The sequence below is a fragment of the Phoenix dactylifera genome, chromosome 1, assembly GCF_051530095.1.
Source record: "Phoenix dactylifera cultivar Ajwa chromosome 1, Ajwa_hap1_PhDact_Kaust_v1.1, whole genome shotgun sequence".
Taxonomy (NCBI): domain Eukaryota; kingdom Viridiplantae; phylum Streptophyta; class Magnoliopsida; order Arecales; family Arecaceae; genus Phoenix; species Phoenix dactylifera.
Window position 1 is genome coordinate 55626528 of NC_143190.1, and position 26468 is coordinate 55652995.

A 26468-nucleotide genomic window follows, 5' to 3' on the forward strand; every position below is an offset into this window, starting at 1 on the left:
GATTTTAGTTCTGATGGACACGAAAGTGTTTGAGCTGACGAGAGAATGCAAGTTGTTATCCAATACCCTAAGAGAGCTGAGGCTGTCAAAGGATCCATGTATAAAGATTAGAGAATTGGCCAATGAGGTCATGTGGGCCTTTTGAAATTAATTATAAACCGTTGCTATGAGGGGAAAAGCACGTATTGTTTATGTGGATCATATCGGTTTTGGGACTCAACAAGTTTTTTTTAACATTGATGAGCCGGACCCAAATAAACAGATCTGACCTAAACCCAAATTTTTTGGATTAGGACCGGATTATACATGGATCCGGCCTGACCCGAATGACCCATTGGGTCAAAAATTGTAGCTATGTATCCGAACTGACTCGATCTTCTATTGGGTTGGGTCTGGATCGAAAATTAGGATCTGAACAAAGAATTGGGTTGGGTTAGGGCCACTCAAGAGATGGTTGATTTGATCCATTTGCACCTTTATTTTCGAGTAGTCTTTTTGGATGAGCTACTAAATTGTACCAGAAAATAATAACTACGTTATAAATTTGGAGTCTTAAGAATTTTCATCTACCCGGGCTCCAAATGATGAGAGGCCGCTCTTTCCGTGCTCCAGACGCACACAGTCGGGCACTTTCGAAGGATTGTGACAGGTGAACAACCATGCCCTGCTACATGACAAAGTACCTGTCGAATAAGGCGTCGAAAAGCACATCATGCTGTAATCGTTGATTACCGCTTAATGGATTCCCATGGATTTAGATCAAAGCAAGCAGCATCAGAGAAGGCCAGCGAACATTACAGCTCATCAATATCCCTGTTCCCCTTTCTGGACTAAAAGTTTTTGTTTTCTCCTGTTTGCTTTTTCTTTTTTTTCCTGGATGGTTGATTTGGTGTCCCCATCCAGAGCGAACCGAAAAATGTGTGGATCGAAGTAGACCGCTGTGCGATGTTTGATGGAAGCCCAGGGGCAAAACGATTGGAGAGCTTGACTTCTTTTCATGTGAATCCCCCAAAAAATGCCGGCGAGGGACCGTCCAAGTTCTTATTTTCATCTCCAGCAGAGGTGCTGGAGAATAAAATATGCTCATGCTTTTTGAGCCCCTCGTTCTACTCTGCAAGTTGAGTTTGGTTGATGAAACGGCAACAGACTGTTTAAAGGTCAGATATTCAGGCGTACGGTCCAGCCTCGAGAGGGCCTCTCCTGCAGAACCCGAGGCCAGTTTGAATACATAAAGCGAAGAAGGAAGAAGCATTCCCTTTGACGTCTTCCACCACAACACCCAGTAGTCCCAAGCTGTCCCTTCGTTGAAACCCAGACAGCATTTTGGCTTTGTGATAAGAGTTCAAACATATTGGTGGTTCCAGTTCTCCAGGCATCCAGCCGCTGCGGCTCTCCCGCATGTAACACGTCTACGGAAGAACCTCGTTAGGGAATTGCAGCAGTTCATCATCTCACCTAGCTACCTACCACCATATTGCACCAAATCCGTGACTACCGATTTCATATTACACCCCCCCTTCCCTCCCCTACTTGACCGCATCCGCAAACAAAAATGATGGCCCAGAGAAGCGGCTAACAGAGAAACATAGAACATTTTTGAGAAACCAACCCAGATCATGGATTGCGAGAGTGCAATGCGACACGTAGGAGCAAGGAAAAAGTAATCCAACCCGCCGAGCATCACATCAAACCAGTGAATTACACCAACCCACTCATGTCACATGGCAAGGAGTTTTTCTTCCTTTGATGGAATTGGTACGCATAGCATTACTCATGCAGCTAGCATGGTTTCGAAACTAAACTGCAGAAGAGAGAATGAGATAAAGAAAATGCTCGTGATCAGTTTGAAATGAATAAGATCAATTGCCATATTCTACACGTTGTTTAAAGGCCTGGTGCCAGTTCCAACTATGAGCAATCCTGAAAAAGAATAAAAGGTATAGTACAAAGGAAAAAAACTACTTTACACATAATCTGGCATGAGGGTGATAGCAAAATATTATCCCATCAAGCACAAAGGTTCAATGCCTGGCAATCTTCCTGCCACGCGGATACTTTTTCTGTGGAAAGTGCAACAGCCATTTTGGATTGAGATGTGAAAGGAAGACAAAAATGAGGCACTTTCTTCCACAAGAACATGTCATCAGTCAAATCTCCTTTGCTCGCATGGATACTTGTCATCCAAACGTATCATGAAGCCCATCAGGTAAACCAGGTGTTCCTTCATTCGCTTTTTGAACACATTTCATGAATCGTGAGCGCCTTGGACCAGCAGTGTAATACGCTTAACACTGTCCGCGCGAATGCTTTCACCTTTAAATCCCATCTGGATATAAAAATCATGCAATGAAACATCATTACCTCCCATTCTATAATCAATATGAAAAAGAAATTATTTACCTCTCCCATCTAAAATAAGTGTGACAAATAAATAGTTCTAAAGATAAAGAATTACCTCAGCTTGACTGCTATCAGGTGAGAACCATCGTAGCAGAACTCCCAGATGAATGACTGCTGGAATAAGCTTGAAGAGCAAAGGAGTAGTAACCTGCATAATTACCACATCTATGATTGGAGCAACAATTGCGGCAAAAAAAAAAGAAAAAAGAAAAGAGAAAGATCTCTAAGAATTAATGCTTCTTCAAAAAAGGTAGTAGATAGAGATGGGCAGTCTACTGGAGGTTAGATGTATACAGCCTGTACAAAAGACTATATAGCATGCCATCGTTAGCAGTCTTACCCCTAGAAGTTTTAACCTGTTAAAGCCTCTAATAGCAATATAATACAAAATAGTTAATATGAGATATGAGATATGAGAATATACCAGACTTAAAGCTGTTGTTCCCAGAAGTAGCAAATACAATTTGCTCTGTAAAAAACAATCAAACTATTAGTTAAATGGCTTTTGTTGTACAAGATGCCAAAAGATGAGCTAAAGACCATTTCATTTAAAATATATATTTACATAAATGATGTTATACAGCCGCATGCTCTAAAGGGTAGGGATGGGTCCGAGTCCACATGAATATGACCTATTTTCTTGCGGTCATCCTGGCAACAAGGAGAGCATGAAGGTGGAGGATGGAATGGGTGCAGGGGTCATGCCTGTACAGTTAAGTCCTGCTAAATGTTGTGCCCTTAAGCACTGCATCTGCCATCAGGTTTTGAAAAAAAAATTGTGGGCCTTCTACATGCAAAAAAATGTTCCAAGTCCGCCAACCACCAAAGGACTTTTCCAGGGATTAGCAATATCTGAATTTTATCATATTACCCTTTACGGTCAAGTTACTTCATGATTGTATTACATGTAACATTGTTTATGCACGGAAAAGGCATAGATATTCTAATATGGATGCATCATTCTCCTATAAAAAGACAACACTATAAACATCAATAACAACCTCAATCAGGTGCAGATTTGAAGCACGACTAAGAAGAACAAAAGCAAATTCTCCAATCTGCGCCAGAGACATGCCAACCTACATACACAATAAAGTTAAGGTTCACTTGTATTAATATGAAATATCTTAAAGATATAAGTAATAGCAAAATGAAAGTCCATTATTACAAGAAGTGATGTCTTGTTTGTGTAGCCAAATCCCTTAACAACTGTGGCAACTACTATTGTTTTTATGATGATCACCAAAATCACAGCTGCTAGCAAAATATCCACATGATTCCATAGGAAATGGACATGAATTAGCATCCCGATGCTAGCAAGAAAAAGAGCAGCAAAGAAGTTGCGAATGGGTTCAACCTGCAGAAAGAAGAATTCAAAAATAAGAAAACATACTATAAGTTGTTATGTCTAACGAAGGCCAAGTATCTCCAACTCTTGCTTCAATTCAATATATAAAAGGTAATAACAGATTTATCAGAAGAAATGTACATAAATAATTTAACAGAAATTGCAGGACAAGCTTCCTCTAAGGAGGGAAAATCCAAATATACATCCTCAACGGCCCTCTTATTCCTAACTTGCACTACATACTAAGGGAAAGAGAACTGTTGTTTCTTTTGGAGGGAAGGGCCACCCATTTGTTAAACCAAAATTGAAAAGTTAATTACAAAGATAAGGAGGTGAAAAAAGAAAAACACAAAAGGAAAAAGTGATTCAAACAAAGAGAAGAGATAGGAAAAGAAGAAAACTAGGATGAATCAAAGTGAAGAGAGGGTCGAAGGCAACTTCTCTCAAGTGGAGAGAGAGAGAGACGTCCATCCTTGCTGCTGAGGAGAACCAACCAGTACCTGAAGATAGAGAAGAGCCCATCAAAGTATTGTGCACAGATCAATGAGAAGAGGATGTGCCCGAGGTTGGAATCTGACTTTGCTTTGATTAAGAAGATGGAACAACAAGTGCAACTCCACTGACAGGGCTGGTGTGCCCATCCAACATAAAGCTAGAACAAACTGGTCCCACAATGGTCTTAACTTTGGTTTGATTCTTCTTTGGCACCATAGTGTCCCTAGAGATGAGAAAGAGACACATTGAATAGGTGAACATGTCCTTCCATTGAAAATAATTAGGCTTTGCCCAGTGCTCTTGGTATTTACAGTGTTACCGACAGTTTTCTAAACCATGGGTTGTTTAAGTTACATTTGGGACTGATATGGTTTCTCAATGCATTTTCCCATGCATGGGTCTTACAATCTAAAGCATATAAGTCACTAGATTTCACTTATCATCGCCCCTCAATGAGTTATTTACATCATAGTGGCTTCATTTGTAAGAGCTTTGTGCAGTTTCATGTTAACAATGAATTAAAAGCTAATGGAGACACTAGATATCAGTTCTTCTAGTACTATTAGATCGTAATTCTAATTGATTCTTTACTTAGCACCAGGCTGCAGGCACTCATGTGGGATGCTTACGTAAAATACAATTAGATTTCTCACCACAAAGGTCAATGTAATACTACTCGTGCCACCAAGTATGGGGCTATTGATGAGCAAGGTTGTGTTGCTCTGGCTGGGCTGGTTATATTCCAAGGGAACTCAAGTCCGAGCTAAGCTCGAATACAAAAGTTGAAGTATGGCACTTTTCGTAACTGAATAAGGTTAAATGAACCTGGTATCCAGCTAAGCTTGAGCTTCCTCTTATTTTTACGAATCCATAGCTATACAAGCTCGGGAATAGCAGCCACAAACTGGCATAATGGCGAGGGCCGGAACAAAGGACACTCTTAAGCCCCCATTTCAGCAAGTATGACCTGAATTGCCGGTGTAGCATCCCATATTCATCTGCATCAATGCCGTATTGACCCCCTACCACTTTTTTCTATAAAAAAAAAACAAAGAAAAATCTTTTTTGCTGCTCACGACTACCAATGGAACTAACCCCACACCATCATGTACCTTCACACACCGGCCCATGACTGGCATCGGTCTGTACTACAAAATTTAAATCCTAATCGAGCCTTAGGTGAGGATTGAGCCCAGCTTGTTTCCTAACTGAACAACCTCAAATCAGAATGCTGACAAGATCAACCAAAGCGACTCATGAACAGCCTGGTTCAGTTGCAGCCTTAAGTAGGTTATAGACCAAAATAGACCATTTTATAATGTGTACTGGTACAGAAATATACATGATTCGTGAAAATATAACCAAGATATGCATAAATTATGCTGAAGAGACTTAACAGTCAACTAGGTTGTTGTAGGAAACCATTTTCATTACTTTTTCATTGTTATTTCTAATTTTATGATCATGGCTTATTATTTGTGGGCCAGCAAGAGAAATTTTGCTCCTTCCATGATGCTTAAAGTTCAAGATTTTGGAGGATATGTGAAGTCAAATCTTAATGCATGATAAACAAAAACACAGAAAAGCAACCTTGCCAAGGTGAAGCATTTTATTATGTTGAGAAGAATCATTTAAAGTAAAAGGAATGAGTTACTTTCACTAAGTCTAATAGAAATAGTGAAAATGCAGCAAAAACAATTTTATTATGTCATGTATTTTTACTTTTATTTGGTCTTTCATCTGCCTGATGTACCATTTTACTAAGTTTCATGCATATCTATGAAACCAAGATGTTTCGTCTCCAAACCCATTGACTTGCTAGGCTACAGCGAGGTTTAGATCCTTGGTTTTAGATATGTTGACGTAGAAATCCTTGTCAAGTCATCTATAATTAACCTTGTATACCAAGATAACAAAAGTCATTTTAGCATAAAATTACAACACTGGTAGTGCACACATGTAGTCCTGATGTCTACTTGGTGTTAGAAGTATGCCCTAGAAGCCAATGTGGCTGACACATTTGTAATCTGAGGCACAAATTTATAATTTGACTTTTATTAATATATAAAATTGGGCAATTTGTTTATCATTCATATTTGTATGTGTCCATGAATCGTCCAAAAAATTAATAGATGATGACATATATTCTCAAGGAGTTGAAAATTTGAGGTATGTATCATTAAGGATTAATTTCTAAATGCTCCTAATCGATGGATCCATCACGAGGGACGGTGATCGATCCGCTGAGATTAGTGCACAAATCACTTAGTTAGATGGACGAGTTTCAAGTCCACGGTGTAGAGACACTGGAGTGTTTGTGCGAGTATTTGTTAGAAAATAAGGTACTGAGCGTGACCAAAGAAAGTAGTCATATGGATGTCTATCTACTCGTCAGTGACTACTTGTACTGCAGTTGTATGACTTATCCTTTGACCTGCGATGCCTCAGCTATTCACTGTGAGGTTGCTGCAGTTTGACAAGCATGTGGACTTGGGATCTAGCCATTCGGATCCTTGTGGTGCGGATTGGCTGCAGTATTCATTTTGGAATAGGGTTGCATCTAGATGGGATATATCGACCTTGATAGATTAGGAGTGATCTTATGTGATTTATGAGACTGAGTTCGATAAATTTCTGACCAGGTATTTTGGAGAAAGAATTTTCCATATCTCGAACTGGAAGTCGAATAAATTAAACATATGACAGACGATGGGGTTTGACGAGTTATCCATAACCTCCATTATGTCGGAATCCATGATAGAGGGACTATATCATATGCTAACTGCACCTAGAGGTTCAGACATTCCATTTTGCTGGGTTGCCACCCCATACTGCTAGGTGTCACTAGTGGATTGTGAGACTCGAAGGCATTCACTTGGTGATCAATGAACCCTAAAGTAGAACTGAAATTGTTTCAGTCCACTGAAAAGAGTTTTAGTGATATTGAGATAGAGATCTTAATATGTCTCACTACCAGACAGAATATAACCTACAGGGTCGCACACATAGAGGATTTGATTAGACAAACTATCATAATTGTGATTTAGAATCACAATAGATGTCAATTATTAATATGATTGGTGATTGAATTAATCCATTAAGTGTTAGTGAGTTAATGAAAGAAGAATTAAGTAGAATTGATTGCAATTGGGCTGATTTAGTGAGCCAATCAAATTGGGTTCGACCCAAATTGATTTGGATTTATAATTGGGTCAACCCTGATTAGATCAGGGTATGTGCGGTTTTTAAAGTCCACATGTCATCGTAGGATGACACTATGCAGACTTTAAAGACCACATGGCATCGTAGGATATAAAAGCCATAAGTCATATGCGGACTTTAAAGTCCACATGTCATTCTAGGATGAAAATTACTTAAGTCGTGTTCACACTATGAGGATTTCAGAGTCCATATGTCATGCAATGATTGCATGGCACCATGAGTACATGGATTGGACACTTGGCATAAATCCAAGGATGGGTGGTTTTGAGAAGTTTATCTCTTCATGAGATAAGCCTTTGGAAAAACCTAGGCCCTCATCTATAAATAGGAGGCATGTGAGAGCATCTTCATGCAATTCCTCCCCACGCCTCCACCCTCTTCCTCTCCACCTTCTCCACGGCAGCAAGAGGAGACCTTCTCCTCTCTCACGACAGCAAGCTGAAGGCCTTTCTTCTTCCTCCAAGGAGTTGGAAATAAAAGAAAAGAAGCAAGGGAAGAGCACTTCACACGGCAGCAAGGAAGGAGTTCTTCCTTACGGCAAGCCCTCTTCCCCCCTCCTCCATGGCAGCAAGGGGACCTCTTCTTCCTCTTCTTCCACGAGAGCAAGGCAAGGAAGATCCACGATGAAAGCATCATCCTTCCTCTTCCTCCATCACAAGCAAGGTTGAAGTAGAAAGGGTTCTTCTTCAAGGAGGTATGTTGCTGATTTTTCTTCCAATCTTTTGATAGTCATGAGAGGTCTTTGCAAGGAGCTAGCACTCCAGTAAAACCTTATCTCAGATGATTAAATCCTCGTGTGGATACCTGTAGAGGCCGGACATGTGTGCGGCTTCAACAGAAATCTAAAAAGATCATCAGACTACGGTGTTCTTCACCTGCAGAAAATTTGAAGATATAATCTTCAAATTTATAACTTCTGATTTTTGTTTCATTTTTATGATAATTAATCAACCTCCTTTCAGATCCTAATCTCCCCTCCCTATTGAGTTCAAAGATCTTCTGGATTTGGATCCAGAAAATTTTTTGAATTCTACGATCTATGGCGCGCTCATACGATGAACGACGTCCCGTGCGAATTCCGCTGCGAATGTCGCATCGTACAGGGCGTATCTCAGCACTTGGTACAACCAAATTCGAGTATTAGAATGTCAATTCCTGATGGCAAGGCATGTTTTCAACTTTCACGAATGACTCTGGAAGTTCTGGCTAATTTCGCATTCAAGAACATGGAAGTAACTATTTCAGAATCAGTAGGCGTAATCATTGATATTTTCCAAATCTCAAAAAACTGCAACTAAATGTTGGTATCTTATATTTCTAGAACAATTGGAAACTTGTAGAGGAAGACGGTTGCTTTCTTTACATTACAAGAAGTTCTTGACCATATTAGTCGGGTATATTGAAAATCAAATATAAACCATGCTCAAGCAACCAGCCATAATGCACGTGTAAGCCAGACTCTCAATGCTGATGGTTAACCTTTGACAGCTCAAGGCATAGTGAGACATAATACCAGTTTAATCTACATTAAAGACAGTACCTCCATGAAACCATGTGGTCTCACTACTGTGACATAAATTTTTCAATACTCATTAATCTGAAGAACTTCACTGTGTTACTCCTTCAGCAGCTTGAAGAATCATGCAGTTATAAAATTTGAAACCATGAGCTATGCTCAGGACAAAAAAGTGGCATAATGGAAAAATTTTTAAACTCATGCAGGGAGTCGGGATAATTTATTTTATGTGATGCGATTGAAAAGATACTGAGTCCGGGCAGGGAAAGGGGGAAGGCGGGAGAGAGAGAGAGAGAGAGAGAGAGAGAGAGAGAGAGAGAGAGAGAGCTACTTCTAATGTTACCAGTGCAAGCATTGCAATACTATTAACTATCAGCATGGCAGAAAAACAATATTTTGTCAAGCAATCCTATTATCAATGCATTGAAAATAAGGGTCTGGTAAATAAACAGTTCACATAAATCACAGGTGAGTCGGCATCATTCTGGGTTATCTGCAACATTCAAGCGGAAACTATGGCATATAACCTTACTTGTTCAAGGGTATGCTGTGCAAGATCGGTGGTCGATATCATCACTCCTGCTGCAAACGAACCCAATTCAAGACTTAATCCCAACTTGTCGCTACACTGAGAAGGTAACAGATTTTTAAATTAGAAAACTGTTGATATATGAGAATTACCAGATAGATAGACATGCTGGTTGAAAGAAATTAAGCTGTTCTGTCTACAAATTCTGAGAAAAATTAATTATTCTTAATTTCCTATATTTTGATTCCTGAAGGAAAAACAAGAATCGGAAATATTACTAAGAGCTTGTTTTGGCAACATCCTGCTGGATCTGGCAGGATATGTGGAGGAAGATGCGGTGCATGGATGGAAGGTAAAGGAGAAGAGAGGGAGAGAGAGAGCATGTGGGGGGTCGCGGGTGCCAATCTCCAAGAGAAGAAAAAGGACCTCTTGAGAGAAGGTAACATAGCAAAGAGGGAAAGATAGAGCATGCGGAGGGTCGTGGGCGCCAATCTCAAAGAGAAGAAAAAAGACCTCTCAAGGTCTTTTGCCCCTTTCCTGCAGCGACTGGGACCTACGGCCTACCCGTGTTCTCCCTCCCTCCCCCTCTCATGCTCTATCTCTTCCGTGCCTCTCTCCGAGCTATTCTGCCAGATCTGGCAGGATTTACCCAAAAAGGGCCGAAGAGGGAGTTTATGTCAAACTAATTTGACCATTGCAAACTATAAAAAAGTTGTTATCGACTGCACATTAATCTAACAATCTATGATTATAGTGTCTGTACATGCACCGAGAAGTCATGCCTTAAAGAGAGTGTTAAATATGTGGAGCTGTGGCCGGCCATAACTGTATGTCTGGACATATGGAACAGTATATATTGTGTTATTGCCCGCTAATGGAGGCTCAATGCATCATTACTTGAATTCAGCTCTTATTTCTCAAGGCTTGGAGTGTGAATTCTCCTATCCTCTACTCAAGGTCTCTTCACCATCTTTGAAGTTGGGCCTTGAGTGATAAAATTCTGAATAAGGTTCATCTGGCCATGCTATTCAAGTCAAGATATCAGCATACATCCATCACAGGACCAGCTTTGAAAACTAACCATATTTCATAGCATGGTGCCATATTATTTTCCAACATTCAGTTGACACAATGACTTCAACTTATCTCAACACGGGGGTTCCATCCTCACTCTAAAATCACTCACATAGTGTGGAGATCCACATAACCTTCTGTGCCACAGGTTAATATTCAGGGCCTACTTGGTATTGCTTTTGTTTTCTGTTTTTACTTACAAACCCCAAGAAGAAAAATAAAATGGAGAACATGTACAACGGAAATCTTTTGTTTTTCAAAATTCTCTCAAATCTGAAGATTTTTTGGAAGCAGAGATTTATGGCTTTCAAGATAGAGTAAAAATGAGAACAAGGAATAGCAGAAGTTTGTGAAAATGCTATCTTCAACAACAATCTCTATCTGCTATTTCACTAACTTGTAGAGAAACAATAACATAAAAAATAACAATGCCAAACAGGCCCTCAGATTTTTCTTCAGTGGCATATTATATCATGACTGAGGCCTATTCGGATTAGAATTATAATTGATTGACCTTCCCCATCCATCCTCTCCACCTAGATGATCGAATCTAGGGTGGTCAGCAGATTGATGATCAATGTCACTGATCCTACAACAACTGCTTACCACCTAGTTTAACCCCATTGGTTTGGAAAGCTCCAAAGGGCTTCCAGCTTTTAATATCATTATGATAATGCTCAGATTAGACATTCTGAAATTAAAATCTGGGAGCTAGAATTTCTCCTGAGAAGTCCCTCATCACAGCAAAGTATCGAGCAACTTGGTTGCCACAAGTTCAAGGGTATGCTGGAGTTCAGTTGTATAAAGGTGTAAAATGGGTTCATCTTATTGTTTCATATATACCCTTTGTGCATTGTTTGCTCATTTGTTACCTGAGGACATTACATTTAAGGGTTCTGGTCCTGGACTTGTAAGTATGTGTTTTTTTTCTATATTAGAAGTTAACTCTCATATCATTCCAATACTTGTCCTCATCCGACATCAACCATCACGGATGTAGATGTCTCGGTGCCCTTTTAAGGTATGAATGCATGCATAAATTTGGGCATGAGAGGTGGCTGAGAGAGAGACCGACCGACCGACCAACAGACAGAGAGGGAGAGAAAGAGGTTCGGTTGATCAAATTTTTAGCATCAAGTCAACCCATTTACTGAAATTACATTTGTTCTTAGCATTGATTGTAAATATTAATAATGATCATATAAGAAAATTTATCTATACAAACAATTACAAGATATGTCGAATTTATGACACCATCAAAAATAATGGTTCGAGGATTTAGAATTGTCGAAAACATTTGAAAATATCCAGTCTCTGTACCATCACAAAGATTAAAAAAAATCCTGAAATACAGAAGAGATCAGAAATTGATGTCCAAGTTCAATCATGCCTTGCTGGAAAATGTGAACTAGTTACCAAACTCTTTTTTTTAAAGTATATCCCTGGAATATGAGAAGGAAAAAAAATTCTAAAAAGGAAAAGTTAAACCATGTCTGAAAGAATACATAGTGCAATGAAGTTAAAAAATGGATTTATAAAAAACAATACATGTTATAAAACTTGAGTGCAGAGAATAGTAAAATGTTGAAAAGTCACCATACCACTTTATAGTATACTATGAAAAAGGTTTGCAAAATGTCATAAGATATCCACAGCAAGAAAACACAATAGAAAATTCTTATTCTATAATAATAACTGCCACATTGCTGTAAGAATTCTGTTTCAAATGTCAATGAAAGTTGAGACACTGGTAGGAGAGCCATCATTAATTTATAGTCCAACTAAAAAAAAGAGAATCACCGGATTTGATAAGTCCATATCTGGCAAAGCTTTAGCAGTCTGAAAGTGTTGGAATAATCATGAAGCAATTCCAAATAAAGTGACTGACAGAAAACTGTCGAGACAATAACAATTTGCAAGACTTCTCACTTTATTTGATCTGAGTTGTCAAAAGATTTAAATATAGGATTTTTGAAATTCAGAATTTTTACCTGATGAAACATCAGATATTTTCTCTCAGAATTTTTTCCCTTTAAAGTTTATGTTCAAACTCACCTAATGCTGCAGAATTTAATGACAAGACATCCTTATAGGCTATTGGAAAGGAGGCCATTGGAAAGGGTGCCTCTATCAACAAGCTCACTAAATGGAGATGCACAGGATTTTCATAAGGACTACAGTTTTGAAGTGATTGTGCACAAGTAATGTAAACATGCAATGATTGGTACTATGAAATGATAAGACACAAACCCAAGCGACAAGTAAACAGAACGCAACCGATGCCAGTTGGTAAAGTTCATTGGTCTGCACAAATAACATGCAGAATCAGGTTAGAATTGCAGATCCAGAAATTGTAATACAGAATGACAATATCATTCATGTACTATAAGAAAGCATTTTTGTGCAACACTGCTTGCTCAACTAAAGACAAGGATCAAATGCCACAGCTTGGTATGCAGAATGCCAGGTCCGGACTGACATATGGTGCAGTTGCATGACATGCATACCTGCCAGTGTGTGCCCGTGCATTCTAAGAACTAGAATAGCACATCAGACATGATGCATCATACTATGCCAGAGCTAGGCCAGCAAAGTAACATGGCATTTAAACCTCGGTAAAAGAAAACATACCTGAGATGAAAGACTTATCATTAGCTTAAGAAACCAAGGCACGCATTTACGGCAGAGTATGGAAAGTATTGCCAAGAAAGCAAACAGCACAATCAACCTGGTAAAAACATGATTCAGTTAGTGTAACCATTAGCACTTAGTTTTTGCTTAAGAGGAAAGTTGATCTGACATGGAACATACTGGATAACGGAACAATATGTATAGTCGCTTGAAAATTTGATGAGAATGAAAACAAAGAAGTGTTCTAATACGGAAGTGATGAAAGATAGTTTAGCTATGTCGGACACCCATTACCAAAAATATTTTGCATATGCTACTAGATATCAAATGACTTATGTAAATACCACCATCTACCATGAGCAATTTGCAAAAAGTTGTTATTTCTTAAAATGCATTTGTTATGAGGTGATCGAATATTGCATGATGACAGAGCTATATCCTTGGATCTCTTATAAAGTATATATGTGGCGAGAAAAGATTGGATTACATTTTGGCTCTTTGGCCCACAAATTTCTGCCTCCAAGATGGCCATGGCCTATAACAAACCTTGTCTTCTTCCCTGTGCCTTTGGACTCTCCCAAAGTCCAGGTGAATTTCAGAACCTCTCTCTCTCTCTCTCATAAAGAATAAAGAATGCTCACCTTCCAGTCAATCACTTTTCCACATTTGATTACAACTCCAGTCAAACCTAAAGAAATGTAGGACTCTCACTTGGCAGATATTATAAAATTATCAAATTTTAATTAAACATGCACCGCAAACCCTAAAAAAGTTGACAAACATAGCTGGCTATGGCTTGCGGTTATGGCTAAGTGACCATTCATCATTACAAGTGACGATAGAGAAACATACAAAACTGAGTAATATAACCATGTGTGGTTATGGCTAAGCGACCATTCATCATTACAAGTGACGGTAGAGAAACATACAAAACTGAGTAATATAACCATGTGTCATAATCCATCAACTAATGATTATTACCATAAAACTAATTTATTTTATATCTTTATTATTTTAACGAGAGAATTTTTTCGCGATAAGACTTAAAAGAGTAACTGGACTGCCCTTTGTAGCCAGACTCCAATTTATCACATTTTCCTTTTCGTTCATGGCCTCCCAAACAAAGGGACACATCCAGCTTTCCACTCCTTCCCGTTTCCTTTTCTCTTTCTAATCCTTTCTCATCCAACCTCCTCTGAATACTAATAAGAATTCTTTTTTAAAGACTCACCCAGTTTTCTTTTTCTGCTCTCTGTCTCTCTCAAATATTCAACTCTGTGAACGCACGCCCAACATGCTAGTTATATTCAATTAAACAATGTATTTAAATGTTTTATTGCAATCAGCATATTGCATTCTTAACCCATTTCAATGGGAAGGACAATGGAACCTTATATTAGCTTTAGATTGAACATTCACAATAACAGTAGCACATAAACAGGGGCTTCACTTACGACTTGGTCATGGATATAAACCCTTGAAGAATACCAGAAGTTCCACCTAGAACTGGAAGGAATGCAAACAGCAAGCCAACAGCACAATCCTGAGGCACACACAATGTAGTCCAGAATAAAAGCCATTATTTTTAAAAATGTCAAGAATCTGAAAAAATATCTAGCCATGATAACATTATGCATTGAGTCATGAGAATATATTGGCAGAAATACCTCATTACCTGGAGAATAAGAGTACCGATTGTAACTTGGCCATGAAGAGCATTAGCACTGTTCCTTTCCATCAAGAATTTCAAAACCTGGGTGCGAGAAATGATTATTGGCATTTCATTCCCAATTTTACAATAGAGAAAATGAGATTTCTCAGCGTATATATATCAGAAGCTAAAAGTTCCAAGATAAGATTTTACTTGAGGTTAGAGAAATAGTTGTGTCGACCAAAACAAATACAAAGGAGGGGGTATCATTTCATAGGACAATAAGATGGAGATGAAAATTACACCATTTGAGAATAGGAAGGAAACCAAGAAATAAAATGAAGGAGGGCAGATAAGGATTAAAGCAGTTGAGGAAAAATGGAAATTATATGACAACCAGTAAAGGAGCTTTACCGGGATTATTAATTCACATTCTGATCTAACAATGTGAATACCATTATTAAATTAAATATTTAATATCAAGAGTGTCAAGTGTCAACTTAAGTAATCAAGTCTGTATAACAATCAAGTTATAAAGGAAAATATAATAAAGGCAAACAGTATATTCTCTTAGAATAGTATCATTTGATGAAGATATTTTAGTTTGAAGGTTTCACTATACCAATAATCTTATACAAATTGTTTTGCTGAAACCTTTGTTAAGGAAAGGGGCTGAAAAAGGGGTAAAGGCATTGAAAAACCACATTAATTAGACTATTTGTTATGAAGCTTGGTATGAAGCAGTTTCATAACTTAATCGTTCGCATAATTATGATACCTGAATTTATTTCTTGGCCAAGTTTGTTGACTCGTTAACGAAATTACTTGACTCTAGCAGAAACAATGTTCGTAAAAAAATCCTGATGAAACAAAGAAATACAGGCGCATAAAAGCTATAACATATGACAGTTCTTGAATATACGAAGTGGTGGAATAGATTCCAGGAAAACAGAGATTTATGGCTGAAAAGAAGTTCTGAAAACGACGAACATAAGAATTTTTCACACTCAAGGTTCTTTAATTCAAGAAGATTCAAAGGAAACACATTAAATCATGCTTGCCTATCAAAATTTTGAGTCAATAACTTATCTCCCAACAATAACATATTTAAGATGATGAATTTCATTCTTGTTTAGGGGATAGCTCTGGATACCCCAAAGTCACACTACGCTTATTTACCAGCCATATGTGGCTTTTACAATGTGATACTGCAAGCAGCTGCCCCTCTATCAAGCCTCCCCCACCATTCCACAGGATTATGTTAATCTCGACTCCACAATCCATTCAATTGTATTTCAAAATACCATCTCTTCTCTTTATTTTATCTTCCAAAACGGTGGTTACCCTCCATTTGGATTTCAAGCCAAACAGGAAAAGAAACGGATGAAACATTTTGGCATGCAACGCTCCTGGCGATGGCATGATGATGGCACAAAGACATGCCACACTGTGCCAGACAGAATAAACAGAACTTTAATTCATGGAAAAAATTCAAAAGAATTATGTATACGTTGCAAATTGTTCTTTTGATCTTACGAATCGGAATAAATAAGATTTCCTAGTAGTGGCTATCATTATGGCATCAATGGAAATTCACAACTTAAATATAGATCATATTCCAACCAAATGATAGAGTAGTACCACAGCTGTTGATGACATTGACAAAAATGCACCAACAAATACCCCCTCTGAAGGTTTGCCGCCACATAACTGCCAAAAAGATAGATAAAAACAGTATAATATAAATCAGAATAGAGGAGGAACAAAGGGAACAATAATATAACCCTATATGTGAGTATTTCTCAGAGTTAAACATAGTATCAATAATGAAGGTCCTACTGTCTATTTTTCAAAAATTTTCAGATATAATCAAGAACACTTCCCAAGGAATTATATTATTAGGAAAGATGATCTAATATCTAGACATCTCATCAAATGTTTATGAAATAATCAAAAATTGCTACTGAAACAATGCAAAATATTTTATGTAGAACAAACTTGACAGATTCCTCAACCTTTCATTCAGATGGCATAACTATATTTTTTTTAATGTAAGACAGGAGGTACGGGTAGACAAGTAAACAGTCAAAGCAATCAACTTAGTTTTGTCGAGAGAAATTAGTGTAGTTTATAACTATAAAGTAGCCACTGTAAGGTAGTAAAGAAAATGAGCAAATTGTACATATAACAGTGTTATTTTTTCCATAAAAAGTGAAAAGTTCCAGCCAGTATATGATGGTTATGATGGCTGCTATTAGAAGTTTGAGATTGAAAGTGAACTTGTCCCGCGACATATATATTTGCTTCTGCAAAGCCCGCCCTCTGATACCAAAAAAAAGGACTAAAGATCTAGCAGGGTGTTCTAGTTTAGATACAGAGCAAAAAATGCAGAGCATCTCAAAACTTATAAATAAGGAAGCAAAGACATACCGAAGCGGTAATACCACATAAGCACATGAAAAGAAAAACTTGGAGCAAACCCCCAAGAACAGCAACTGCACGAACAACCCGAAGCTGCAAATGCATTATCTTATAGTCACAATCAATATCCAGCTCTATTGAACAGGAAAGATTGCATCTGTCATAAAATTACAAAAAAACATTTACAAGGATGCAGAATTTAACCTTTGCTGCAGAGAACTCCAAGCCCAATGCAAAAAGAAGAAAAATTACCCCAAACTGAGCAACCGTCTCAACCTGTAAAAGAGAAGGCCAATGAAGAGAGGCAGTAGCACAGGAAGATTTAAAAGCTGTATGCATACATGATGCCGAGAAAAATAAAAAGGGGAAGATCAACTCCACGAGAAACCCAAAACCACTCAGGAATTTGAGAATAATGGTAATCCCAAATCCTCAAGGACAAGGACAATGGATAAATAAAAAATCACCACCCAAAAGAATCCACCTAAGGGATACAGAGTTTGATAGAAAAAAAACTCACCACCCAAAGAAATCCACCCTAGGGATACAGAGTTCTAGCGATCACCACTCACAGACAATCTTCCTGAGATACCAAACAAGAACACGCTCACCACTTAAAAAAAAGCCTAGAGATACAGAACAAAGCAGAAAACAAGCCAAAGGCTTAATCTTTTATACTCTCCAACTTGAAATTAAAATTCTGCCAACATAACATAGGGCATGTCTTTATATAGGCACGTTTGGAGTGCTCTTCAAGCAATACAATATATAATCCTAAACTTAGGGAGAAAGACAAAATGCCATAAATAGGCGTTTCCTAAGTAGGCGTCCCATAAGAAAGAAAAAATACAATATATTGGCATCCCAAAATTAGCCTTTGCTTAGGTATTAACCAAAAAACAAATTGCCATAGAAAAATTTTCTTTTTGGCTCCTCCGGTTGAAAAGGACTCTCCTTAAGCATCCGTGTTAATGCATAATACAAACATAGATACATATAGAAGTACGTACATATCAGGGTATGCTAAACTAGTACCGGAAGCTGTACCAGTCGGCAACCGGACCGGTTCAGCTCGTTCGGTACCATCTCGGTACCGGAAGAGCCTATCCGGAGTTGGAGAAGGAGAAGAATAACAGCGAGCGAGCGGAGGAGGGAGAGAGAAAGAGAGGTCGCGGACACCCGTGGAGGGCCGCCGGGAGGGGGGGCGGCAGAGGCCGCGGGGGCGCGACAAAGGCTGAGGTCGCGACCGCGACCGCATCCCCTATTTCAAAAAAAAATTCAGAATTTTTAAGTGAAGTCGACAGAGGGAGACCGTGGGGGCGCGGGGGAAGCTGTGGTCCGGCCACATCCCTTATTTCCTTCGAAACAGGGAACGTGGCTGCAAAAAAAATTTAGAGATCTTTAAATGAAGTCGGCAAAGAGTTTGCCGACTTCACTTAAAAATTCCGAATTAAAAAAATTAAAAAAATTTAAGTGAAGTCGGTGTGTGACTTGCCGACTTTACTTAAAAATTTTCAAATTTTTTTCCACGGCTGTGTCCCCAGTTTTGAAAGAAACAGAGGATGCAACCGCGACCTCGGCCTCCGCCGCCCCCCCCCCCCCCCCGGGCTACTCTCCGCAGGCATCCGGGGAGGCTACTTCTCCCTCCTGCCCCCGCTCGCTCGTTATTTCTCCCTTTCTTCTCCAGCTCTGGCGCATACCAGTTTCCACGGCGGAACCGTACAGGTAGGTCATCGGACCGATCCAGTAAGGGCTGAATCGGCCCATACCGGTCCAGTAAGGGCTGAACCGGCCCGTATGGGCCGGTTCCGCATACCATGGTACATATTTACATTCATAATATTATATATGTATATAGATAAACCACTCATTACTCCACCACAACTAAGACTGTACAGAAATTAAAAAAATCACATTTTACGATTTACATCAATTATATATTATAAAAATGATTAACAAGTGAAAAGTTTTTTATTCCTTAATTTTCATATACCTAGCATTTCAGAACACAGATGTTGGTAATATACAGTTCAGAATAGCAATATAACCAAATGAATCAAGCTTAAAATTATTTCAAATGCTTCTGTTGTTAAAACTAGCAGCCAATATACAAATAAATCAAAATGTATGCAAAGTGACACAAATATCTTTTTGTGTACATGAAAAGCATGAGATGATTTTGTAGATAGTAGAAATATAATATTTTAACCACATAAATTAGAAATCAAGTTCTTTTAGTCCTTTTTGTTTATTATTATATTGACATAAGCAAATATTGTATGCACCGTAATCTTAGTACTTTAGCATGCTCATGCATGTAACAACATATATGTAGAGCAAAAAGTTTTCTCTGCCTCAGAACAACTATATTAACATATTAGCAGTTATTCTTTAATGGAAAAATAGAAGGTTATCAACATCCACAAACTCCAATAACCATAGTCAACAAGCTTAAGGGTCACTAGCAACTTACTATAAACTAAGGATCCTTTTTTAGGCACTACCTTGATTCTAAAGATTGAACTGTGGTGCCATAGTCCACCTTTATGTGAGTTAGGGAAAAAAAAGAAAATCCACAATAAAAATTTGCTACAGGCAGCACCATTTACTACAAGCCTAACACAGCTCTTGCCCCCTCCCCCTCTCCCCACCTCCCCCTTTTCTTTCAGAAGTCCAATATATTGTAAATAGATTCTGGGAGAAAGACAGCTGAGAATTATAGTTCAACACTGGATAATCACAGCATGCTTTTTATGGCCCAGACAAAACATAAAGGTGCTTCTCAAACATGTAAAATCAAGCAATTAGCATTATCCAAGAATTTTCAAATTTATGATGATATTGCATGAAGAACTGGATTAATAACAGTTCTAAAAAAGTACAAGCACCTTACTTGCACCATTTCACTGACAAATCTTAGACCTCCAGGTCCAATGACAGATCCTGCAAGTAAATATCCAGTAATAACCTGCAATAACCTGAAACTGTTACAAAGAAGTAAATACATGTAGTTTTTTCCAATTATTTAGAAATTAAATAATGGTGTCATGTTTTTAGAATTTCTTCAAAACTAAAAGACATCATTATACAACAAACTTTCTTAGATGAATGTAGCTAATAGTAAGCAAGAAAAAAAGTAACTTATTTGGACAGACCGGTTGTCCAAGACAAGCAAATGCAATGCCACCACAGGTTGCAGATACAATGACCACAACAAGATCAGATATCAACCTGCAAAGATATTCAATTTAGTGTGTCATCAAGTAGAGTAGATTGATAGCAACATATGCAATAAGATATAAGCAAAATCTAATATGGCCTGGATAGAAGTTGTGTGCAAGGCCTAGTCAAAACATGCCCCAATAAGAATGCATCACCAAGAATAGTTCATATAATGGAAACTGAATCACTGGTATAAGATTTTTGGGTTATGATTACATGCCAAGATTCAAATCTCTTTAGTCTTTGCACTAGCCATAGGTGAATGAAGCAACATGTACATCAGAAGATGCATAAAAGCTGCCTCAGTTAAAGATGCAGTCAGTTAAAAAGCAACAATTGTTGTCATCACAAAATTGCTTCAACAAAAACAGATCTTATTTCAAAGGTGAAACTAGCGTTTTAAAAAAAAGAGCACATACAAAAATTGAAATGCCAGATTATACTTTCTTTTTACTGGTTAAAAAAAGAAAAAAGAAAAACCCTTGAAGATTGTAATATGTTATAGAACATAAAATGCTGTAGGGAATTTGAAATGGCCCTTTTTTATTTCCTCTGCAGGATCAGCCGTTTTGCAATTTTTCTGACCAAACTGCCCCTAGCCCTATCAACATGAACCATGTGAATCCAATTGTCAAATTTTGCACTCAAGATTACTGCAACAATCAGCAAAAAGACACACCCTCAAGGGGCACATACTATTCCACATTTTGTGCATGTATCAATGAATATTTGACCTGGTTAGTCTAAATGTGTATCACATAATGTACCAATTTGTCTAAGTGGCCATACTGGGTACCACAGGTTATCTAACTGCTTATCTATGTACACCAAATAGCCTAAACATGTTCGACCAGTCATTTCTGATATGAACAAAACATACTTAGCCTAAATGGTGTGCACTGGTTAGTCTAAATGTGTGCATTAGATAATATACGCACAAGACCCCTTGAACTTGTGCATTACATAATGTGGCCGAGGGCAATTGGGTCAGAAAGATTGAGAATTGGCCAATTCTGCAAAAAGAAATGAAAACAACAAAATTTGCAAATCTGAAAATGTGAGTGGCCATTTATGCAAAATACCCAATGCTGTAATAGACAGAAGGTTAAAGAATAATATATTACTAATTTAACACATGTAATGTTAATAAGTAATACAATAAATTATGCATAAAAAGCAAGAATAGTATTGTTCCTATGCACGTTTATGACAAGAACCAAGAAACTGTTATTGGGCAATGCAAAGCAAATAACCAAGAGCCACTTGTTCATCCCTGGGGCAAGTCTTCATATGATCTGCAACCGATCATATGGAAGGCAGAAATTTCCGACTAACTTTAGTTATTTCATACCATTTTACTGTTTAGAACTTTGTAGCAAGAGTCTTCCATTTTGGGTGGCTCATCCGCTTTATGTCTCCTCAGAAACTCATACACTTACCTGCTTCCTAAGCATTTCTATAATTCTTCTAATGAGAGCCGCTTCCTTGCACTCCCGCATGCACAATTGCTTCTGGTAACTAAGGTCCGGAAGAAAAGTGCTATTGCTAAAACCATGTTGGTCATGTCCTATTGAAGATGTATGCAACCACTAATGGGTTCACTCACAAAAACACCTGTCTCATTTGAACCAAAGCGACCAGAAGTCATGTTGTTCCCACCAAAATCAGTCTCATACTAACATAAACGGTTTGATTTCCACCAAAATCAGTCTCATACTAACATACATGGTTTGATGAGTATCAGGCATCATGCATGCAATTAAAAACATACACATATAAAACGAAAGCCAAAATTTTAATCATTGATAATATAGAACCAATTTATTTGACATGCAACTTGCAAGAAAACCTTGAGCCAAAAAGTTCCAAATAAAAGTACATACCATAGGTTGAGAGGTGGAAAGCTAACTAATGGTAAGGAAATTTATACCAAAAGTTATAGGAGGCATTATGATGAAGGAGCTTGCACTTCAGGATGGAAAAGGTTAAAATAATAGATAAACTTAAAAATAGAAGTGAGGGAACAGAATGCATAGTTGACTAGGGAGGAAGCCCTTGACAGGATCAAATGGTGAATTCATGGCTAAGGACTAATTCATTAAGAAAGAGACTGGCTAAAAAGATGAGACATTGGCAATCTATATTGAGTAAACATAACACTCATGATCATGGACAAAGTGCAGAAGACATACCTCAAATCTAACTGTAGTACAGGGTATTTTGACTTGGGATTTGATATAATAAAAACATTATCCTGAAATGACAAATTTATACCATGCATTTAATAAGATATGTTACATAATAATCTACAAAATCAAACTGAATGGGGAAATGCATCTATTTCAAATGTCAAAATAATTTTTTTCCACAAAAAGAGGAGCTTTCCCATATGAAATTATCATAGCATACCTTCCGATCTATCAAGGTAGGCGTGTCTTCTGCCTGATTCTCATTGTCTAAATTGAAAACATCATGAAACTGAAACGACCTAGGATAACAAATATAGATATCTGATATATCAACAATTTGATGACTAGCAAAAATTCTTGATATAATAATTTAGAAATATATGAACCGTCAATAAGAATATGATTAATCTAATATATGCAGCGATTAACAGGATAGTATAACATACTTCTCTTTGGTATCATTTTTCTTCGATGTAACTCTAGCAACAGTTTCAAGAACCGCCTATGAATTCAAAAAAAAAAGAGGGGGGAAGGAAATCAGCTTAACAGATATATATGCATGCAGTAAGGAAAAAATGAAACTTCAGGTGAAATATGCATGCAGTAAAGAAAAAATTAAACTTCAGGTGACCTTAGTTCCATAAAAATGATAGTGCAAAATCTGGAGTGTAACATAAGAGGGAAAAGGAATTGAATAATAGGCAAATATAGTGTCCAATGAATGCCTATAACTACTGCCTCTAGTCTAATAGCTAGCTAGAAAGATAGGCTGTATGCCTATAACATCCTTCATCCTTTGCAAAGAAATGCTGTTCATCTTACTCATCTCATACTTATGCAAACAAGAAAAAGAAAGAAAGAAATTGCAAAGCATGCAAAAATAAAAGACGTAAACCTGGTTCTCGGCAACGCTGTTGTTGAAGCCGCCTGGATCAGTTTCTGTGAAATAGACCAGGAAAAGAAAGCAGGGCAGGTAAGAAATTTATTAGTATTGTGAAATACTTGCCTTCATTTTATTTTTCAGTGCATATTCCAACTATGAAACGCTACTATAGAATATCCTGCCTCAATGATGCAATGTTTGCATACTTTCAATCCATGTATGCTGATGTTGAGGTAAAAAATCTAGCGAGCTCTATGAACAGCGATGATGAATTTTCACCAAATTCTTCCTCCAAAGAAAAAGAAATCATATGTTTATCCAAAAAAGGAAAGAAATCATATCTTAATCCAAAAAAAGGAAAAAATCATATCATTTGCCAAGCAGAATACTACATGCAGTGGGAGACAAGGTCAATCCTCATAAAACCAAGTAGGGCATATTCAGGTGGTGTTTAATGGGTCTCCACACCCGCTTGGGTTAACGAAAAAAAAATTCAAATATTCACCAAGATCTCTTTCCTTAGGCATTTCATATACCCATTTTTGCATCAATAAAGCAAAATACAGACAAATTTTTAAATAATTATTTTCTTTAATCTTATTTCCAAATTAGCACTAGAATTTTAGGCACCTCACGTACTCCTTTCAGCATCGAATAAATCGAAATACCAAGAAGTTCTTTATAAAGAACTGATTTCATTAATCTTTTTCCAAATTAGCACTAGATACAGAAAAACTATACCACGGGACTCTAACGAAGAAAAAGAAAGTGCCAGACAAGATCTAGATCGGCGCGCATCAAGATCCCCACGAATCCTTAATTCTACGATCAAGAACCCTAATTTTAGAATTTTAACTCCCTCTTTTACATCGCATTGCCAGAAGAAGAGATCAAACCAAGCATACAAAGGGAGATTCGAGCGAAAGAAAGAAGGGGGTGTCAGATCTACGGACCTCCATCGATCTGGTCGCTCTCGGGGAACTCCTTCTTGAGAGCCTGGTCGATCATGTCTGCAAAGCTCTCGTGGGCCGGCCCCGTCCTCGATGCCGCCGTCGCGTTGCTCCTCTCCGCTTTGCCGCCGCCGCCGCCGCCGCCGCCCCCGTCCCCAGCGCCGGCGGGGGCGGAGAGGAGGAGAGCAACGGAGAGAAGAAACAAGAAGATAGAACTAAGAGGAAGAGGAAGGGAGAGGCTCCTCATCGCCGGGAAGGCCGAGGAGGAGGAGGAGAAGAAGGGCGATGGATCACGGTTACGAGCTCGAGGCAGGTTAACGAGGGGGGCGAACTGCGAGATGGGAGGGAAAGAGGGCTTTATAAGATTCGCCTTCGGGGAAGGAAGTGAGTTCGCTCCCTATTGCCGTCGCTAGTTGCACTTACTTCTCGGGAGAGAAGGTTGCCGCATCGCGAGACAGGATGTCCAGCGAAGCACCGGAACGGAGAGATCAGGGTGTATTTCCGAAACTGCCCAAAAATCTTTGTGGCTGCAAGCGTAGCGGCCGTATTTTATTTGTCGTTTCCAATGTTTATCATTGTGTCAGATTAAAATAATATTTTTAAAAACAAAAAGATGTATATTAGTGAAAAACAAATGCTAAGTCCGTGATATATTAGTAATGATTATTGCAATAATTGCTGCTAGCTAGTACAACGGGATATATTTTCAAATATATTAAAAAAAAGTTTTATTATAGAATTACTATAGAAATAAATAATTTTGAAAAATAAATTTCATGCAATCTTAGCAACAAACCTTTCCCAAGCTATATTAAAATATAAATATAGATCTATACAATAAAAAATAAATAATTTTTCAAAAAGTAAAAAGAAAAAATAAATTATAAATGGAATGTATTTTATAAGTAGAGTTTATTTGTTTCCTAAAATGATTAAAAAAAATTTATCCTACTGACATATATTTTTTGAGGATTTTTCCACATGTCAAGAGGGCTTGATAAAAATTAATTAATTTTAAAAAAAATAATTAATAAGATGTTTTTTGTATTTTCTAAAATAATTAAGAAATTTTTCTGCGGAAGAAATTATTTTCTAAAATAATTAAGAAGTAGGCTTTCTGAAATATTTTTTTCTTCTAAGAAATTTTTAAATAGATGGCTTCAAATAATTTTTTTCTTATAATATTTTTAAAATAATTATGAAGATTCAAATGCATGGTGATATTTCTAATGGCTTCCAATATGTGAAGACTCTACATGGGGACTCTAAATGGATGATTTCAAATAGTTCTAAATTTCTATACTTTTCTAAAATAATTTATGCATATGGATAAATAACTTTTTTTGCTAAAATAATTTTTACATGGGGACTATAAATGGATGCCTTTCTATCATTGTATTTTCATAAAAATATTTTATATATTTCTAAACATATTTCTAACATATTTAGATAAGTTTAATATATATAGATATATTTAATATAATTTGATAATTTTAATCTATCTAGTTAATTTTTTTAAAAAAAATCTAGTTATTTTGGATAATTTTTCTACAATTTTTTCTATTTTTTTTTTGAATTTTGGGTACCATCTAAGTTTTCTCTCTCCTTTCCATAGGATACTTTAGGTTAGTTGGCAAAGTCCATACTCACATTCCTCTTCTAGCTTACCTATAATATAGTAGGTTTCTAAATGATGAGAAGTTCTCAACGTGCCCCTTAAGAAATGATTACTAACAGAATTCTCAAAGTTTTCATTTTATTTTTCTAATGATAAAATGGTTACTTTTTGATGGTTACTTGAGTTCCCTCAACAATTAGCACTCCTAGCCTAGCTTCTCATAACCGGTCCTAATGAAGTCACGCACTTCTTCATTAACAAGCACGCATTGATTTCTACTTAACAAGCACGCATAGGCGACAGCTTTATTGCGACCCTA

At 37.5% G+C, this 26468-nt stretch overlaps 1 protein-coding gene across 2 annotated transcripts; it reads right to left on the reverse strand.

Moving 5' to 3' along the window:
* Positions 1-1821: 1821 nt before the first annotated feature.
* On the reverse strand, positions 1822-25054 carry LOC103714323 (K(+) efflux antiporter 4). 2 transcript variants are annotated; one of them, XM_008801528.6, is made up of 20 exons: positions 24535-25054; positions 23594-23637; positions 23145-23200; positions 22919-22997; positions 22702-22763; positions 20443-20518; positions 20181-20255; positions 17492-17563; positions 17297-17380; positions 16508-16576; positions 14891-14968; positions 14670-14758; positions 13216-13312; positions 12835-12888; positions 9514-9609; positions 3569-3757; positions 3402-3479; positions 2825-2869; positions 2456-2548; positions 1822-2326 (listed from the first exon to the last, which is right to left on the reverse strand). In XM_008801528.6, exons 1-20 carry the CDS (start codon positions 24776-24778, stop codon positions 2246-2248), a joined length of 1761 nt encoding a protein of 586 aa, XP_008799750.4. In that variant the 5' UTR covers positions 24779-25054; the 3' UTR covers positions 1822-2245. The 2 variants fall into 2 exon arrangements, with proteins under 2 accessions (XP_008799750.4, XP_088563284.2); XM_088707158.2 differs by lacking the exon at positions 12835-12888.
* Positions 25055-26468: the final 1414 nt, after the last annotated feature.

Coding starts and splice junctions, on each gene's coding strand:
- LOC103714323 (XM_008801528.6), bottom strand. CDS start 24,778: ATGAGGAGCCTCTCCCTTCCTCTTCCTCTTAGTTCTATCTTCTTGTTT. Junction 16,577..17,296: donor TATGTGGTATTACCGCTTCG/GTATGTCTTTGC, acceptor TCTTTTTGGCAG/TTATGTGGCGGCAAACCTTC. Junction 12,889..13,215: donor TGATAAGTCTTTCATCTCAG/GTATGTTTTCTT, acceptor TTATTTGTGCAG/ACCAATGAACTTTACCAACT.